The sequence below is a fragment of the Daphnia magna genome, linkage group LG3 (genome assembly GCF_020631705.1).
Source record: "Daphnia magna isolate NIES linkage group LG3, ASM2063170v1.1, whole genome shotgun sequence".
NCBI classification, from domain to species: domain Eukaryota; kingdom Metazoa; phylum Arthropoda; class Branchiopoda; order Diplostraca; family Daphniidae; genus Daphnia; species Daphnia magna.
In genome coordinates this window covers 12,754,340-12,772,690 of record NC_059184.1, presented here as the reverse complement: position 1 = coordinate 12,772,690, position 18,351 = coordinate 12,754,340, and the positions used below count along the sequence as shown (strand labels likewise).

At 41.1% G+C, this 18,351-nt stretch overlaps 5 protein-coding genes and 1 pseudogene across 8 annotated transcripts; 4 read left to right on the top strand and 2 right to left on the bottom strand.

Annotated features, from left to right (window-relative positions):
* Positions 1-16: 16 nt before the first annotated feature.
* On the bottom strand, positions 17-3,264 carry LOC116918223 (PAS domain-containing serine/threonine-protein kinase). Of its 3 annotated transcripts, none has more exons than XM_045170859.1 (10): positions 3,178-3,264; positions 3,045-3,108; positions 2,667-2,982; positions 2,445-2,609; positions 2,110-2,385; positions 1,785-2,048; positions 1,476-1,720; positions 1,326-1,419; positions 595-1,117; positions 17-537 (listed from the first exon to the last, which is right to left on the bottom strand). In XM_045170859.1, the coding sequence occupies exons 2-10, from the start codon at positions 3,083-3,085 to the stop codon at positions 53-55; spliced, it is 2,409 nt and encodes an 802-aa protein (XP_045026794.1). In that variant the 5' UTR covers positions 3,086-3,108; positions 3,178-3,264; the 3' UTR covers positions 17-52. The 3 variants fall into 3 exon arrangements, with proteins under 3 accessions (XP_045026794.1, XP_045026795.1, XP_045026793.1); XM_045170860.1 differs by having other exon boundaries at positions 3,203-3,231; XM_045170858.1 differs by having other exon boundaries at positions 3,045-3,258.
* A 181-nt stretch (positions 3,265-3,445) lies between these two features.
* LOC116918238 (cytochrome c-2) lies at positions 3,446-4,527 on the top strand. 2 transcript variants are annotated; one of them, XM_032923906.2, is made up of 3 exons: positions 3,446-3,600; positions 3,973-4,048; positions 4,107-4,527. In XM_032923906.2, exons 2-3 carry the CDS (start codon positions 4,010-4,012, stop codon positions 4,392-4,394), a joined length of 327 nt encoding a protein of 108 aa, XP_032779797.1. In that variant the 5' UTR covers positions 3,446-3,600; positions 3,973-4,009; the 3' UTR covers positions 4,395-4,527. The 2 variants fall into 2 exon arrangements, with proteins under 2 accessions (XP_032779797.1, XP_032779799.1); XM_032923908.2 differs by lacking the exon at positions 3,446-3,600 and adding an exon at positions 3,860-3,880.
* Positions 4,523-10,001, bottom strand: LOC116918222 (DNA-directed RNA polymerase I subunit RPA2). The gene is given in 19 exon segments (XM_032923874.2): positions 4,523-4,777; positions 5,048-5,212; positions 5,288-5,365; positions 5,368-5,417; positions 5,481-5,601; positions 5,661-5,822; positions 5,887-5,949; positions 5,951-6,026; positions 6,089-6,198; positions 6,266-6,388; positions 6,447-6,623; positions 6,690-7,199; positions 7,274-7,476; positions 7,532-7,645; positions 7,713-8,005; positions 8,073-8,605; positions 8,670-8,999; positions 9,066-9,665; positions 9,746-10,001. Coding segments are annotated over 17 exon segments (3,246 nt in total). The 5' UTR covers positions 8,919-8,999; positions 9,066-9,665; positions 9,746-10,001; the 3' UTR covers positions 4,523-4,558.
* Positions 10,002-11,069: 1,068 nt separating this feature from the next.
* On the top strand, positions 11,070-14,241 carry LOC116918237 (ras-related protein Ral-a). The gene is made up of 4 exons (XM_032923904.2): positions 11,070-11,635; positions 12,777-12,985; positions 13,077-13,251; positions 13,386-14,241. Exons 1-4 carry the CDS (start codon positions 11,147-11,149, stop codon positions 13,494-13,496), a joined length of 984 nt encoding a protein of 327 aa, XP_032779795.2. The 5' UTR covers positions 11,070-11,146; the 3' UTR covers positions 13,497-14,241.
* A 108-nt stretch (positions 14,242-14,349) lies between these two features.
* LOC123470537 lies at positions 14,350-15,707 on the top strand (annotated as a pseudogene).
* Positions 15,560-16,679, top strand: LOC116918230. The gene is made up of 3 exons (XM_032923891.2): positions 15,560-15,703; positions 15,766-16,064; positions 16,161-16,679. Exons 2-3 carry the CDS (start codon positions 15,821-15,823, stop codon positions 16,268-16,270), a joined length of 354 nt encoding a protein of 117 aa, XP_032779782.2. The 5' UTR covers positions 15,560-15,703; positions 15,766-15,820; the 3' UTR covers positions 16,271-16,679.
* The last annotated feature ends 1,672 nt before the right edge of the window (positions 16,680-18,351 follow it).

Here is an 18,351-nt window from a genome sequence, read left to right as displayed (position 1 = left end):
AGACATTGAATTAAGATTTGTCATAGAAAAATTTCGCACGGTGTATTACTTGTTAATCTGCATTGTTAGATATTTCGTTGAAAACCAGCTCGGACGCTTGAAAATGTACACTTCCGTCAGGAATATCAAAAGAATAATGATCAAGGCTTTTCTTCGCAGGATCACTAGCTTTTCTATAGGGAGTTGAAGTAGCCAGCGAAATTACGGGGCCTTCGTCAAGAATATAACGCGAATTTTGAAATTCCACGCATGATCTTTCAAGATCACAGATATCGTAGAAATCGTAATTATCTAAAAATACTGTTTGATTCAGCCATTTACTTTGCAATGCATCTTGCAAACTGAATCGATCTTCTACGGATCGGTTCATCATTCCGTTTAAAAGGTACTGCAGATCCGCAGAAGCTGAATCAGAGAACTCTAGCGAATTTTTTAAAATTTCTTCGATGCCAGAGAAGGGATTGCGCCCAAAAACCAGGACATAAATTGTTACTCCAATAGCCCAAACCTCTAGTTCTGGTCCTCGATAGGGGTTTCCTGTGAAAATCGCGCAATTAACGGAAGTATAACAATTAAATTAAAATATCATTTTACCTCTTAACACTTCAGGACTACAATATTCAAATGTGCCACAGAAGGCTTTGAACGGTTTATCTGTTAGGTATGTAGCAGAACCAAAGTCGATCAGCTTAGCGTGAAATCGGTCGTCCAATACGACATTCTCATCTTTGATGTCTCGATGGAGAATGCCATGCGAATGAAGATAGTCAACAGCCTCTACCAACTGTTTAGATATGTTGGCTCCAAGAGGTTCCGGAACACCATTGGTTTTCTCGATGAACTCAAATAAATCCATACCAAATCCATGCTTTTCCATGACTAACTGGAAGTAAAAATCATTTTCATAGAAGTCAATCATGTTGACGATGTGCTCATGCTGGATGCGAATCAAGATGTAGATCTCGTTTGGAAGGCGGTGTCCATCGTCCGTTGAAATCCAACTGTCATTATACACTTTGGACTTTTTTATGAACTTCGTCACAACTAACTTGCTATCCATTAGTCCATATGCTAGATAAACACAACCAAAACCTCCACTGCCAATTTGCTTCACGACCTGGCAAACGGTATTTTAAAAAAAAAAAAATAAATAAATAGATGAATAAATAAATAAATAACAATAACAATAAATTTAAAAAAATTCAATAAGAAAAAAGGTATACAAAATTTTAAAATATATATATATACGTAAATGTATAAAATAATAGAAGGCACAAGTTCCTGTAAAACTTGTTAGTGCTACCCCGTTTTAGAAACTTATTTACCTGATAATTCTTTAAGTAGTCTCCCGTACACATATCTTCTTTGTAAATACTATTCTCTTTACTCTCAAGGTTGACACTCGGATTTTGACGCGTCCTTGAGACCGACGAAAAATATAAACAGTAATCACAAATGCAGAAAAAAAATCGTACCATACTCTTTCAGGTTGAATGATGCTAAAATTTCTGCTTTTAGATAGCTCTGATGCACCCATTACTGACTTTCCGCTGTTCACCGAGGATGCTATGGCCATCCAAACTTGATATATATCTGTGCCTTCAAGCGGGCCGTTAACAAAATACGATGTCGGGATGAAAGAGCCATTTTCATGGTGAACTTCGCTGCTGAAGTGACCGCACTGTGCGCTTGAAAAGTTAAGTAAAATGTAGCTCAGTTCCTATAGCGAAAAAATAATGTGATTGTGGGTATTGCGTTCCTAATTTTCTACTAAATATTTCTACCTTTCCAACAAGTTCTTCCCGAGTATATCCTAGGGCGAGCTGAGCGAAAATGGAATTGCAATCAATAATACAACCTTGTTTAGTAATAAGCAACATTCCGCTCATGTTCGTGAAAACCCAGATTGTAGCAGAGTAACAGGGTAGTAAAGAAGTAGTTTCCGATAGGCTGGCAACACTATCTCCTTCGTAATGATCTAGCCGCAGCGTGAGAGGGAAACTCTGTTTTGACTCGTTAGAACCTGTTGTTTTCTGAATTTTTTTCTCCTGCGAATTTAACAACGATAACGAAATACGTTGAATGATATTTACAACTGTACAAACACACTTGGTCCAAATCATCAGAAGAAGCAGGCCAGATGATATTGGGGATCCACTTGATGATATTATGTCCAACAAAATCTTCTTCGCTGCAGTGGAAAAGGGAAGTTGATGTTTCATCAGCTGCCATTATCAATCCGAATTCGTCTAGGAGGAGATAGGACACTACACGTTGCACTGGTTCAATGACAGCAACGTACAAACTATTGCCAGCGTTGTCCTCAGTATTTGTTAACCAAACAGATACAGCTACTTTAGAACCATCTTTGCACTTGAGTTCAATCTAGTACGAAATATGTGTCATTCAAAATCTTAGTTTTCAACAATGTAGCATTAAATTACCACTTTTCCATTGAAGATAACAACTTCTCCTTTTTCATCAAAGATCATGTCAGTTAGAGCTAGCTGTGATTTCTCTCTGATTACAAGGTCTTTAAATTTGATTGTAAGAAGTTCTTCAGATGAATATCCCAACATTTTGCAGGCAATTGTGTTTGTGACAATAATCTGAAGAATAGAATGATTTTAAAAAATTAAAAAGTTAGTTGTAAATTTTTGGATTACTTCAGATGTTTTGCCATTAATGGTGAGCACTCCTTTGTGAGGATTTGGATTGAAGATGGCATCGTCATTAAAATGTGAAATGTTTAGAGTATCTTCTACATTGGATTGGTTTTCTTGCTGCAGAGAACTTTGTGTAGCTTGGGTGCTAAAACTGATACTATTCATACCATCTGTGTTCAGCAATGCTTTACTAAATTGTACTTTGGAAACTGATTTAAGTTTCCTTGTAAGTCTAGGAAAGCTCTGATTGATTTCAAGTGAGCAATTTGCTGTTGGGGTAAGCCCGAGATCTTTAGCTCGAAGTAGTCTTCCATTCCTTGAAGCCAAAAATTATTTACAATGAAGAAGATACAGCGATATTGGATGTGTAGGACAAACCGTAGAAGATCAATGGGTGAATCCATGTACCGTTTCTCCATTTTCAAGATAAATAGGTGTCAAACTAAAAAATTAAATTAACTTTGTTCAAATGGGAATAGAATATGATAACACTAGGTTAATAAATAGATACAGTGAAATTATATTGTCACATTCACCGCTCAGAATCGTGTTTGACGTTTTCGTTCGGTCTTTTTTACTTTGAAATGCATGCGACGTTGCCAGAGTTTTTAAAAGAAGCCAAAAAAGATGAATAAAATCAAAATATCTAATTATTAAATCAAAAATAAACAAGATTCAAGAATCAATCGAATATATAATTTTCTGCATTAGAATCTAAAATATAAAGAATGTATTCATACTGAAAAAAAAACATGATATACTTTTTACTTATTGATATCGTATCGCGGTATCGTAATTAATCCGATAGTTAATTTCTTTTTACGTAATTCCGCCAGAGTTCCATTTTGTGGGTCTAACGGATCCAGCGGTTCAGTAGAATCGATCGAATCGGTCTCTTTAGCGACTCCGTGGTGCGGGATAACAGCTTTCTCTGGTTAGTTCTGAGTTTTTTTTTGCCAAAAAGGCATTCAAATTTAGATTTTTCCATGTCTCACAAGAAAGTCCTGTAGCCTGACGTTGTCCATAATATCTTTTTCGTAAAATTATATTTAAGTAAGCGGTTTTTGAGTTAGGTAATTCTTAAGCAAAAGGAAGTCCCCATGTTCACCTACATCCCTTATAAGACCTTGGTTGAATGTTGCAACATATGGGGGAAATTCCTTTGGTGCTATCTTGACTAGAATCCTTATGCTATGGTTAAGGTTTAGAAACTGGTAACTTTGTTAAAGATACTACTTTAGAAATACTGATGTCTTTGTTGTAATATTGCGTAATTCCCAAATAATTAGATTATTTCTCATTTTAGGCTTCATTGAAATCCAACATAAACCTTTTGAATCAAAATGGGTATTCCAGCTGGTGATGTTGAGAAAGGCAAGAAGGTATGGTATTGTTCTTTTCAATAATTATTCATAATTAACCCCTTATTATTTATTTCAGTTGTTTGTCCAGAGGTGTGCGCAGTGCCACACTGTTGAAGCTGGTGGCAAGCATAAAACTGGACCCAACTTGAATGGCCTTTTTGGTCGCAAAACTGGTCAGGCTGCTGGATATGTTTACACAGATGCTAACAAATCCAAAGGAATCACCTGGTCTGAAGACACACTCTTTGAATACTTGCTTGATCCCAAGAAATATATCCCTGGTACCAAAATGGTTTTTGCTGGCTTGAAGAAACCCAATGAGCGAGCAGACTTGATTGCGTACCTAGAGGTTGCAACCAAGTAATCATGGAAAAAATCACTACCTTCATAGGCAAACAATTTTTTAGAACCAAAATCAACCTGCATTCTGTGTAACAATGTTTTAAATGGTACATTGAATAAAGTGTAGAAAAAAATACAAACATAAAAAAATGGTATCCAAAATTTAAATTTATTTTGTGAAAATGCTCATACATTTGCAGGTTTCATGCAGACTCTTAAATTAACCGAGCCCATTTCAGCGATCATGTACTTGTAAACTGCAGGTACCATGATTTCTTCAATTTTTCCTCCATCTGGACAAATGTTACATTTCAGTAAAACACTCCGGGAATGATAGTTCCCTCGCCTTGTACTTGACGAAGTAAGCGGTGGCAGAAATATTCCACAAACTCGACATACATCCATCTGAAATGAATATGAAAAGCAATTTTAAGCCCCACCCAGATCACATGTTAAAACTAGATATTTCCGGAACTTTTCAGAACTGGCTTCATGCCAATCACGTGCACCAAGTATATAATTAGCCCAAAGGCAACAGGACGCTTTCTAAATAACTTAGAGGATACTATTAATTCTAGTCAGCAAAAAAAACAACGGAAAAGATTCTACAATCTCACCATACTGACTATACTAAAAAAAAAAAAATGTGTTATAAATAAAGATAATGCTACGTACCGTAGATTGATCGGAACAATTAAATAGTCGATCATATAATAGGTACAAAGCTCCGTGAGAGACTAATCCGTCTCGTTCCATTTCACCAAAACGGACACCACCTCCACGTTTACGACCCTTAACGGGCTGGCTTGTTACGTGGTCCACTGCGCCCACGCTTCGGACCTAAAAGCAATTGCAACTCGGACTAGTATGGGAAGTTACCCAAATATGTTACGAAAACGGAACACCGATACTAACCTGAAATTTGTCAGAAACCATGTGACGAAGGCGTTGGTAATGAACAATACCAAAAAAGATATCAGCTTCCATTTCTCTCGCCCATCGACTCCACTGTAAAGTTTTTCCGTTCCATAGTAGTTATAACCAGCTAAATAATTTTTTTTTTATTAATAAATTAAAATGTGACAAGATTAAATCAGAAACGGATTACCTTCTTCCAATAATTTCCCGTGATAATCGATGGCAGTATGTTCTTCAGAAAAACGGAATGGGGTAGCATCATGGACAATTCCATGGACTGCGGCAGACTTACCGGCCATGCACTCGATCATCTTTGTCGAAAACATTTAAATGAGAAGGAGAAGTAAAGAGAAGTATTCATCATGCTTACCATGGCAATTGTCATTCTTGAGGGGAAGCCGTGAGGATTGAAGACAATATCGGGCACTAACCCACTTTCTGTAAAGGGTAAATCTTCAGTCAACCACTGCTGGCTGCAAATACCCTTCTGGCCAGCTCGACTAGCAAATTTGTCACCAATTTGCGGGTTACGCTACAGGCAGTTCGAAAGTCAGTTTAAAACTAAATTGTAACTTTTCTTTTTTCTGAAATCTCACCGGAATGCGAAAGCAAATGGTAGCTTTGTTCATCCCTGGCTGCCAATCGGATCCGATTAAGAAAGACGTTATCAACGTACATTGATTCGTGGCCTTTGTATCGCTTTACAACATACTTTCCCGTCTCCAACTCGAAATAACTATTTGGCAAAAGTGAATTTAAGGGTTAACTTTTCACTCGATTACTCCCAAGCAAAACTACCAGTAGTAGGGATCATTTTCTTGTAGGTACGTCCCTGGGTAAGGCAATCCGTCTGCATCGAGAAATTGCTGCAATGCAGGTTCTGATGGATTGCGTTGAAAATATCGGACCTATGGTCGTGTAATCAAATGCTTTTTCAAAAAGAAAACCAAGAAAAAGACAAAAATAAACACCCACCTGAGCAGCCGATTTCTCTACATCCTTTAAATCTATAATTTCTGGTTTATAAACCTGGCCGTGGGCAAAGCCGCGTTGAAGCGAACCCCGATTGATGACCATGGCGTCTTCCATGTCGTACCCCTGCGTATAGCATTCAAATTACGCAAAATTACCCAAAACTGAAACGAGAAACGCATACTGTGTAAGAGATGACGGCAACGATTGCGTTAGTTCCCATGGCAAAATCGTCCATATTGATCCGATCCCAATGACCTGGTCTTAAAAACGGTGTCGTTGGTGTTTGGAGACGGTAGAGTTTGCTGTTCGACTGAAGACGCCAATTATGCACTGGGGTACCCATCGTTTGCTTACCCATCTGTATCAAAACGATAGCGTTTTTTTAAAAACATACGAAAGGAAAGTCTAATATACCATTCCCTACCTGGCACTGGTACATGTTACGAGGACTCTGGTTAAAATCCGGCAAAGGTATGAGTGAAGCCAAGTTGCTAAGAAAGCTCGTTTCGCTTAGCTCTCGGTGGGTGGTAATGCCTTCGTGATGTTCTTCGTCCGTGATGCATATATTCAAGTAGACTTGTTCAAAGGTGCCAACTAATTCCACAGCTCCAGCCGCGATATTGTAAACGGGACGCATCATACGGGCAGGAGCAGCGAAAATGAAAATACCCGGATACTGGCCATTCCGAGTGCGGGGCACGAAAGCGATCTCCAAGGTGTTAGGTACCTTTTCTCCGCGTACTTTCAGCATCCGCAGTTTGTCTACAAAGCGCGAAGCACACTTGTCAGAAACCCGACCTACAATGCGACCTTCTAACATAACAACGAAGCAGGTTGAAAAATCATTGTCGATCTTTGTTTCGCTCACGGGCGTCATTCCAAGTTCAGCAAAAAGTTCCGGTAACTTGGACGTATCAGGAGCCTTGTTCACCACCTTTTCGAAATAAAAGAGGGGTAGGAAAGTTCGATCATTCGATAACAGAAAGGAACGAGAAAACCCAATCTTACGTGGCAAGTTGAAGTCAAGTGATTGAGAAGGCCACAAGGCGAACCGTCAGGGGTATGAACAGGACAAAGAAAACCCCAAGCGTCAGGCTTCAGTTGTCGAACTTCAGAGCTTCTTGAGGTCATAAAAGATGCTCCTCGATGAATGGCGCGAAAATGGGACATGTAACGCATACGATTGATATTTTCGGCGATAATACTCAAACCTACGTGGAATGAATGGCTAACTGAGTGAAACAGCTTTAAATTAATCGTCAATACCAGAAGTTTGCTGCAGTCCCAAGTCAGCGCTGCTAGGTAGGTTTCCGGTAGCAAAAACGTTCTCAAAGGAGGCATCCATCTTGCCACATCTTCCCAACAAAGAACCCATTTCGCCTATATTTTGAATTACACGTAAATTTATATGAAGGGGAACATAATGTTAAAATATGTTGCAACATACTTTGATTGAAGACAAAATTTTTAACCGCCCGTTGTCTCTTCAATATAACTAATTTCAATACATTCAACCAGACACTCAATCGATCTTTAAGCAACTGTAAATAGACGTGTCCGGCTAAAGTGACTTCTTGCATCATCACAGGATCCATCCCCTCCTGGGCACACTTTCCTTGCGCGAATGCGAATAATTTGCGTGTCATGAACACAAGCAAATGAAATTTATCTACGTCGTCCGACAAATGAATAGCCACGGAATTGTTTAGAAGGACCTGGCATACCTCTTCGTCTGTATACCTACGTAATATATCTGGATTAGATGTTTTTACTATCAGTAATCAATACGTTAAAAATAGAGATTTACCAACTCGGCAATTCATGCATTTTCAGACGAAAATTGCGCCCAATGTAATTTCGTACTTGGGTTCGTGAATAAAGTCCTTCTTGCTGCAGTTGTCGAAGCATGAAGGAAATTCGATCCTTGTAATAGAGGTCTTCTCCTATACCTTGCGTAAGCTGTTCGTAAATGTAGGAATCGGGACAATCGATGAGGGCTTTCAGAATCAAAACAATCGGAAAGACGTAGATAGCTTTGCGGAAAGAGAACATCAACTTCATGGTGCCGTTGGACAAGTAGTGCAGCACATTGTTTGTAGACGTGAAATCCTCCTTGACGGAGCGTAAATAGACACCTTTATCCGTAAAAAGTTTTCCGCGCCCTTTCCATATGTCACGTTGCACTGCTATCGGGTAGTTTTTTCGCGTTGCTGACAGCATGCGTAGAAGACGCTCGTGTCCCTTAATGATAAAATAGCCTCCCCATTCTTGCTCATGTTCGCCTTTTTCAACTATCTCTTTAGGGCTGAGACCTCCTAAATTACAGTGCTCAGAGCCAACCTAATTACAACAGGAAACAAATGTGTTAATATAATATTGAAAATGAATAGTCTTGATCACATACCATGATGGGAATTTCTCCCAAACTTCTTTCAAATGGAATCTGAACTTTATTGTTGATAGCCCAACCAACTTTTACCATTAGCTTTCCCTTGTATGTTGTATGTCTTAATCGACATTCCTTGGGATACACAGCACTGTTTTTAGGTGCAGGAGTTAAAGATTCACTAACTTCTGGTTTTTGAATGCTGATGCCGTTAATCTTAAGCCTGATCCTCTGGCCATTCTTCAATTCAAATTCTACTGGTAACATATCATTCGCGGCTTTTCTTAGTCCTCCATGGAACAAAAAGTTGAATGATTCCACGAGCGGCTCACCCAACGTTCTAAGATACTGAAATAATGGTTGATTATGTCATGTTTTGTAGCCTATACATTTCTGGGTTAAAATAACACTTACTAAGTTTGGTTTCTCTCGGGGGCACACCAAACTTGGGATTTTCGGTGTATTTTAAAGAAGGCTCCACCGATTTCCACGTGTGCGAGAAGTCCATTTTTTCCTCTGGCATGACTTATTTTATCTTCAGCCAAGCATGTGGTCGAGTAGCACTCTAGCACTAGGCCACTAGCAGACGAACACGATCTCTGAATGCGAATGCGATTGTTGCTACGGTAAAACATGGTTGTAGACCCACCACTAAATTTATGGCAATAATGCAGCAAGAAATCTCTCCCCTGTGAGAGAATTGTGAGTGGGGAGTTGTCGATGACTGGTCGTGCTCTGACAGTTTGCTCGCGTCTGCTTCTTTCGCTTCAGAAAGCTGTGGCCCAATTAACTTCACCTCTTTAAAACTTTGTCGGTAAGTCAACCAGTGTGTGTCGAACCTTTTTTTCCCTCGCTATTTCTGTCCTATAGTTCCCAGCATGCTGGAGAAGAAGAGATGTGTTCTAGCCCACTTTGTCAGCTTATTGAGAAAAGTATTATAGTGTGGGAGAGTTACGTCGTTTCATCGTACTGACAGTTGTTACCATTACGAATTCATGTGGCTGATTACTTGGTCTACATGACAAATGAAGTGTAAGAAGTGTTTCTTATGTTATTTTTTTGATGTTAACCACTGTCAACAAATGCAGACATACCATCATCTCCTTCTCGTCTTTTGGTGTCTGATAAGCAAGGCCACCAAGTATTCCATGCCGACACACCCACAAATTGCAACAACCTTCAGAAGCAGGCTATGCAGTTTGTGGCTGTGTGTTGCATCACTACGAGGAAGCTAGAAAAAAAAAAGGAAAATAAATCAACTGATAGGAATTTGAAAAAAAAAATAAATGTTTAACAAGTTTTGTAAGCATCATAATATAGTTGACACTTAGATGGAAATGTGACCCTCTGCCACGTCCATGAACACGCGTGGTGTACACCAGAGACGCGAAACAATCGGAGCAGAGCAGATGGTTAAATAGCGAAGCTGGAGGGAAGAGAAAGGTGTACTGACGAAGGGAGGGTATGAGGGTCGCCTCCCAAAAGTACGTTTGTAACGGCGATGAACGAGTCACGCCAACTTGCGCGCCTCAGGGCTCCCTGGTCGACCAAGCACTTTTTGGCACGCACGATTCCGCTCTTAATTGTCACCAATTCTAACGGCTTCATGAGTCTCAACCATCGCTTGGTTATCTCGTCAAAAACGCCAAGCTCTCCATTAAAACTGCATAATGAGTTAATCGGATGATGAACGTTTTGTTACTATAATGACCGCAATTATTTAATGCTCAATTGTGACCTATCGCAAATCATCACACAGTTCAAAGAGGTCGCAGTTCCCTGATGTCTTTCTCACGATCGCGTGTAGGGAACTTTCTCTTTTTTTTTAGCCGAAAATTTATTTCAAAGCCTATACGAACTCTGGCGTAATTGTGACCTTTTCTATGCGCTCGCAAGCCATCACCTTCCTTTTTCGTGCTGCAGGAAAAAAAAAGGACTTCCGCTTGTATCGCGTTGCGTGTGAGAAACAAAGAAGGAAAAAAAGAACAAGGTATTTTCGTTATGGCGTCGTTTGCCAGGAACATTGACCTGCTTAGTTCTTGATGCGTCCACATTTTGTTATTTTTTTTGTTTATTATTATTTATTTGTTTGTTTTTCGTGCAAATTTAGAACATCGTTTCTCTTTTGTTAGACATGCCGTGTGCTGCGAAACAAGTTTGGTTTTTTTTTTCTTTCTTTCTTTCCTTGTACAATCGCTGCTGTTGTTGGTTTAGAAATTGTCGTTAAGATCGATAGGCGTTTGTAATCCTGCGTCAATTAGCTGGGCTATGGATGTCATAATGGGCAAGTCTCGCCGCAACATGTGAAAGCTTGGGAGGCCGCTCCGGGCGGGTTAGATTGTTTGCAGTAAAAGGAAGAAGGGGGAGGAGCTCGGCTGAAACTAGAAGACTTCAAACGCAAACTGTAAGGCTAAGATTTTGTCAGTGTGTCCGCCGACACCGCCCTGTACGCTTTTCGTTGTTTGTTTGTTTGTTTGATGTGAATTGTGCGAAGAATGCGCGTCAAAATGAGAGAGAATTGGAACTCCATTCGTCTGGCAGTGACCAAATGGCCTAACTCTGTTCGTCTTTCAATTGCCCAGGCTATCGAAGAGCGTCGACTAGAAGCAGAAGATCCGAATCATTCCAAGATCTTTACCTTTGCCTGGCCATCAGCATCTTCGTCCAGTAATCGCAGTAGCACGACCAGGAGCAAAGCTGGTCGTCCAGTCACATCTTGTAGCAACAACCAGGCCAGCAGCAGGGCAAGGTGTACGTTCCGGCGCTATTGGACTCAGCTCCAGCGTTTGCTCTTTGACGAAGAGTCTCTGCCGCCCTCGCCGTCACCTGCCAGGAGGTCAAACAAGACTTCGGTCGTCCAGCAACAACCAAAGATGGCTTCTAAAACGGCCAAAGCTGCTCAGCCTGTTGTCCACAAAGTCATCATGGTGGGCAGCGGTGGTGTCGGCAAATCTGCGCTTACCCTTCAGTTCATGTACGACGAGGTAAGCGAACCATTTTTGTTTTTCAATTTTTTGTTTTTGTCTCAATCACATCGCAATTTAGAGTTGGCCCGACAGACGCAGATGGTTGGCGAGCCATTTTCTGCTAAATGTAGAGTGCGTGCAGCTCCTAAAGAAAAAAGAGAGGCTCCATCGTTAAGAATTGGAGAAGCTAACCGTAAAATGGCTGTACCGCAACATCTGCGTGAACATTGTCTACATCGGCCGAACCATAAAATCGTAGCAATTGTCGTTGGCCCGGTTTGTTTTGGAACCCTAAGAAGAAAAAAGACAAAAGACGCTGCAATTTGAGGGGGGAAAAGCAGCAAAAACCCATTGAGGTCGTCGGAATTTTGTGGTGGAGCCAATCGGCGTGATTTTCTCGTTTCGATTAACGATCGTAGATAACACGACCCGTTTTCGTGATTTTCCGAGAAAGTCTCGATGTGCGGGCGGGTCATTTTGATTGTATTTTCACGCAAATCCATCAAAAAAATGTAGCCATCGTCCGTGATCGATGGGAAATCGAGTGAAGAAATAGAGAGTTTTATTTTTTTAATTATTTTTGGTCCCTCCCGCTCTCTTTGGTTTTCATTGTTTTGCTTTTAATCGGATCCGGACGGGTCCGGTAAGATTGCTTCAGCCCACCCGCTTCCTGTCATCGCTTGAGAGGCCAAGCGAGTGTTGGACTGTTGGTCGCTCGACCGATATCGAAAAACCGGTCACCAAACAACCGCACTTGCATTCTTCTTTGTTTTGTTTTTTTTTCGTTTTCTTCTTTGCTTTATCTTGTCTCGTTTTGTTTCATTTGCGACGTTTTTTTTTGTTTGTTCTTAATTTAAGCGGGGGAAAGGCTACAAGAGCAACGGTATCCCGCCTCTTTTTTTTTGTGTGTGTCTGTGTAATTTTTCCCGGCTTTAACTACCGCGTGAAAAGTGCATTAACACGCACACCAAAACAAGTAAAACGTAGAAAATAGTTTGGCGTGTCTTTTGTTCCGATTTTTTGTGTTTGTTTTGTTTTACCGTATAACGATGGGAAACATGATTGGACTGCTGTTGAAAAATCACGCACGCTCACGTTTTTCTTCATTCTTCGAATTTCGTTCCTTTCCACCCCAACCGCCCTGTTTCGCCCCGCATAGTTTGTGGAAGACTATGAGCCCACCAAAGCGGATTCGTATAGGAAAAAGGTGATGTTGGATGGCGAGGAGGTGCAGATCGACATTCTGGACACGGCCGGTCAGGAGGATTACGCCGCCATTCGTGACAACTATTTTCGTAGCGGCGAAGGTTTCCTTTGCGTCTTTTCCATTACGGATGATGACAGCTTTCAGGCCACGCAGGAATTCAGGTAACCATTTTTAAAGAGCTTCTTTCTCGATTGGTTACAAGGTTGTTCGTCTAATTTGAGTTCGAATTAAATTTCTAAAAAAAAAAAAAAGGGAACAAATTTTACGAGTTAAAAATGACGAAAACATCTCGTTCCTGTTGGTCGGTAATAAATGCGACCTCGGTGAACGGAGAAAGGTGTCGCTGGAAGAAGCTCAAAATCGCGCTCAGCAATGGGGAGTGCCTTATATCGAGACTTCGGCCAAAACCAGAGAACATGTTGATAAGGTATGTTTTGTTTTTGTTTTGTTTTTTTCTCCCGCAGTTTCTTGCAAAGAATCCTACCTTTAAAAAAGAAAAGAAACTAATGGCCAATCCCATTTTTTCTTTTATTCAAAAAATGTTGTTTGACCTCCCTCCAGGTGTTTTTCGACTTGATGCGTGACATTAGATCGCGCAAAATGGATGAGACGAAAACTAACCCGGGCAAACCCAAACCGGCTAGAAAGAAACTCAAATGCGCCATTCTTTAAAGGAAAAAAAAAAAAGGAAGGCTGTGTAAACGAGGGGACAATTAAAAAAAGGAGAAATGAAAAGTTGAAAAAAAAAATCAAGTAAAAAAAAAAACAAGCCAGGCCACACCCAGTCACATTGTGGATTGTTCAACGCTCATATCGTGCGGTTGAAGGATTGTGGAGGTTGTTTTTGGCCTTTATTTCATACGACTGTATTCGCTCTAAGATAAATTATTCATGCAGGTTTTTTTTTTTGTTTTCGCATCCGGCCTAATGCCCGCCACTTTGTCCCCATTGAATTTCAACATGCCCACCCCCTCTCAACTCCCCACAGAAAGTAGAACCAAAACTAATTTGTTGAGCTACATGTGACTAAGTGTGTACGTATATGTATGGGTGCGCGTGCGTCTGTGTGTGTATTTCTCGGATGTGTTCTTTCCTTCCTTGGTTTTTTTTCTCTTTCCTCTCCCATATTGTCATTATAAATTCTCCTTCCTGTTATTCAAGTGATTTTGTATTTTTTTTTAAATTTTTTTGGCTTCATTTGCATACTGTTTTCCCCTTCCTTTCCAATTGACGTATTCTGGGACGCGGCTGTAAAGGCCGCCGTTGCCAATGGCAACATTTCAAATAGTCTGGCGCTTTCCATATCTATCCATCTCCCTTTTTTTCTTCTTTGTTGCTTGTAAAACTGACTGTTCACCGTACGTTTGCTGATGATTGAAAATAAGCAAATGCAATGTCAATGAAGTCGTAAAAACCACACAGAAAAAAGAAAAGAAAATCAATTTCATTTTTTTTTCAAGTCTGGTTTTTCTCTCGGTAGGTAACCGCCCCTTTTTAACGGGAGAATAAGAGTCAAGTCTGTCAGGACTGATATGTGGGTTTATCGGCAGGCAACAGATGCTTCCCGTTTCCCATCGCATCATCTCTTGTGTATGCAACGAGAGGATGATTGCCAGGCGGACTGGGCTGACGGTAGAACGGAATCTCATAGTAGTTCCATCATCCATCAGTTGGTTGTTGGGTTGTTGACCGAGTGTGTTGTACCCATCGCGAGCTGTGCCAGTAAAAGAATGCGGAAAGCACATTTTTCATGGCCGGCAGCGCTCATCATTTGTTTGGCTATTGTAGAGGTGTGCCTCGCCGATAGGGATTCGTGCGATATTGACGATCCGACGCTGAAGAAACTGTGCCGCAAAGTCGAAAGCCAAGAAAAGTACCAAGAGAAATGGGTGGCCACCAACTTCAAAGCGGAAATGGTAATTATTCTAAACAGTATCCTCATTAACGGAACCGTTTTGTTGTATTGTACCTGCCCCCCGTTTTTTTCTTTTTTTTTTTTGTGTCATAATCCGTTACTGGACAGGTGTTTCGATGGTACAACGCTAACAAAGACTGGCTCACAGCTACGCGACTCCCTCGCATGATGAAACGTTTACTGCGGCGGGCTAATGCTCTCAACCCGAGCGAAAATGATGACTTTGCTGACGAACAGACGGTCGAGGCCGGTCCAGCCCCTGCGGCCGTATCTGCTGAATTGGAAGCCAAACTGGAACAAATGACGTTGAAACTCGGACAAATGGCCGCTCAATTGAATCAGACTCAAACGCAATTGAGGCAGATGCAACAGGCGAATCGCCGGACGGAAGCGGCCTCGGCCAACCGAATGGACGATTTGAACACTATCGAAATCCGGGTCAACGCCTCTTTGGCGGCCCAGCAGGAACGTTTCAAAATTCAAAACAACATGACCGATGAATCTCTCCGGCTGATCATTTCAAGTGGCGAACAGATGGCCACGCGGCTCTCCAAAAGCGAGAAAACGTTACAGACACTTAAGAACAGTGCGGCCAATTGCAGTTGTACGCCTGCTAAGCCGATCCCGTTTGGTAAGGAACGTGCCCAAAACCGAAGAGAAGATTGCCAATGAATCTGGGAAAAATTCAGAGAGAGAAGAGATCCTCAAATTCCAACAGGATATGGAACGCCAAGTGGAAGAGTTGAAAATGAAACTGCAGTTGACGGCGAGCGATTTGGAAAAATCTATTAATTCTATACACGCACAGAGCGAAGGATCGTTACGTAATTTCAGCTCGGTCTACCAGGAAGGCATGAAATCGTTGGCCAACGTGTTGGAAGACAAGGTGTCCCTTAGCGTCCACGTCGTCCTACGATGTCATCACTAATGCCACGCTAGCGTTCGGCGAAGATCTGCAGATCCTGTAATTATCTTCCATATTATTGATTTGATTGCATTTGGACATGCTGACGTTCTTTTATGCAGGCGACAGGCAGTCTCTTCTTCAGTGGCTCAGATTCAGTTCCTCATTGGTCAGGACATGAAGTCAGTTCGTGGAATAGAAGAACTGAGAACGGGAGCTCGTCGGCACGAGTCCAATATTCAGTTATTGACTACACAACTGGGCGAGTTTAGGCTTCTCGTTCAAGATCAGATGAACAACATTCGAACTCACTTCTCGCAGACGGTCAACGAATTCTACCAGAAAATTGTCGAGCGCCAAAATGCCATGGGCTATCGCTTGAGCTCGGTCGTAGATGAACTATCTGCCATCAAAGGCAAAGGTAATAACTCTTTAGTAATTGCTTGGTGACATCGACATGAGTGACCGGATGCAGACGTGTTTGCTTACCCTGTTTTTCTTCTTCTTCCGCGTTTAGTTCGCAACATCCCACTCGTGGCGACAGCTGGCGTAAACGACCAGGGCGGAGCCGTTGATAATGACGATGATGATCCATTGCTCAGCCCTCCATCTTTAGATTCCCGCTGAAAGACATTTTTGCCAACGTTTTCTTTCTATATTTGTTTTATCTCATATTTTTTTTGTGTATTTCTTTGAATTTGTTTTCCCTCCCGTTTTCCAACCGTTGGTAAACATCGTCGTAGTGTTGATTTTGACCATTAGATGGCAGTTGACATTGAGCGACGGAACCCATTTCTAAAATAAATAGAAAAATGGTTTTTCGAGATTAATAATAACATAAGGGAGATGCTAACACAAATTGAATGGTCACAGTTCACCATTACATAAAACAATTGAATCTATCTTCAACTTTTGACGAGAAACTAAACGTGACAAGAAGGTAAACATATAGTAAATGAAATGTATTCCAATTTTTCCTCCATTTTTATTAATACCTTCGTGTTACCAATACAAATGTCAAATTTGGAAGGATAAACATCAAGTTCACAGTCTTCGATCGCATCGGATAATGTTCTTCCATCTAATTTGGCTGAATCAACTAATCCCGTGACGTCTTTCCTTCTGCGTAGAGTCCTGACCACTCGGTCAAATCGACAAGATTAAATGACATCAGCAGTTTCTTTATATCAATTAATTTAATCAATATCTTTGATTGGCTTTGGCCAACATACCGACCAAATACTAGTCCACCTTTCGCTCTAGTTAATAGAGCCCATACCGTGTGTTATGACCAGTGTCGCCTTTCCTGCAAGAATTTTGGGACGGTCTGCGTTGTTGTGGTTACCGGAGGAAGCGATAATGCGATTACCGAGTTCTGTTAAATCCGCGCGTCTTATGTAGTTCGCAAGGTACCTTTAAAAAGTGCAAAAGGTATAACGGAAAAGGCGATATTGACTAGGCGGTAGCGTCGTTGGCCAATGACATGGACCACCATAAAAAACAGAAGCGAGTGATATTTACTCTCTCACTCTCTGTCTTCGGTGTGGAGTCCATTTCAAGAGTAACGAAAAGAGGCTATATCCTTTAATGGAAGTAACCGAGAGGACCGGATGTCTTTTTTCCCATCGTTTCGCAGAAAGAAAGAGAAAGAATCAGAAAACCTGCGGCGAATCAGCGCGTCTCGATTCGAACTGTGCTGGCAATGCGTCGTAGATATTGGCTGTGCCCGTTAGCGACATAGCATGACATAGTACGCGCAACCTGATCGCTGGTAATTAGCGATCTTCGAGCGACGAATTAATGGAAACAGGCAGTCCTATCACAACATCCAAAACCACTGTTTCCAAAAGGGATGTGCTGCCTCTTCTATCAAGGACAATGTCGATGACAACTCGTCGGCCACGTTCTTTTGTTTGGTGAGCATAACTCGACGAGTATGGAAAACAGCAAAAAAACGTATCGATTTTTAGCGCTGCGGAGCCATTCAGAGAGAAATGGCAGCAAACACATAACTACGATTGTATTACACAGCAAGAAACGAGAAAGTATGGCAATCTTTTATTCATGCCAATAGCATTTGTTAGAGAGAGAGAGAGACGCTCAGACAAGACGAACCCCAGCACAGGATCATCGTTTGGCAAGAATAGAAGTAGCAAACACCAGACTATAAACAGGCGAACACTATTGTTCTGTCGGTGTTAAAAACGGGACGCAAAATAAGGAGAAATACAAATAAAATAAAAAATCAATGGCCGAGCTTATGCAAGTTGATTTTCTGACCTTGCATGGCAATCGTCGTTCGTCTTTCTTGTCAAATCGCTGGCTATAGACGGACCAAGGCATCCGAATTCAGTTTGCTCTCTTCACACGATTCTCTTTCCGCGCCTAAAAGAGATCACAAAGATTTTCAGTCGGCCAGTATTTTCTTGGTGTATTTACGTAGGACTAAATCCAAGGAATATAATGGCGGTGATGTAATTCCCGTGCCAGACTTTTGGTGGTTGCGTGCCAACGTTACATAAGAGAACAATGAAACGGGCAAAGAAAAAAGAGAAATGACGTGGATATAAAAAAAATAAAAAGTTTGCTTCAAATTAGAAAAAGGCCGACCAGTACATAAAGAGGGTTTCGTGAATGGTCAAGTCTTAATGGGCCCTACTCGGTATAGTATAATAGATGAATCCCATTCAAGTGACGTCACCTACACA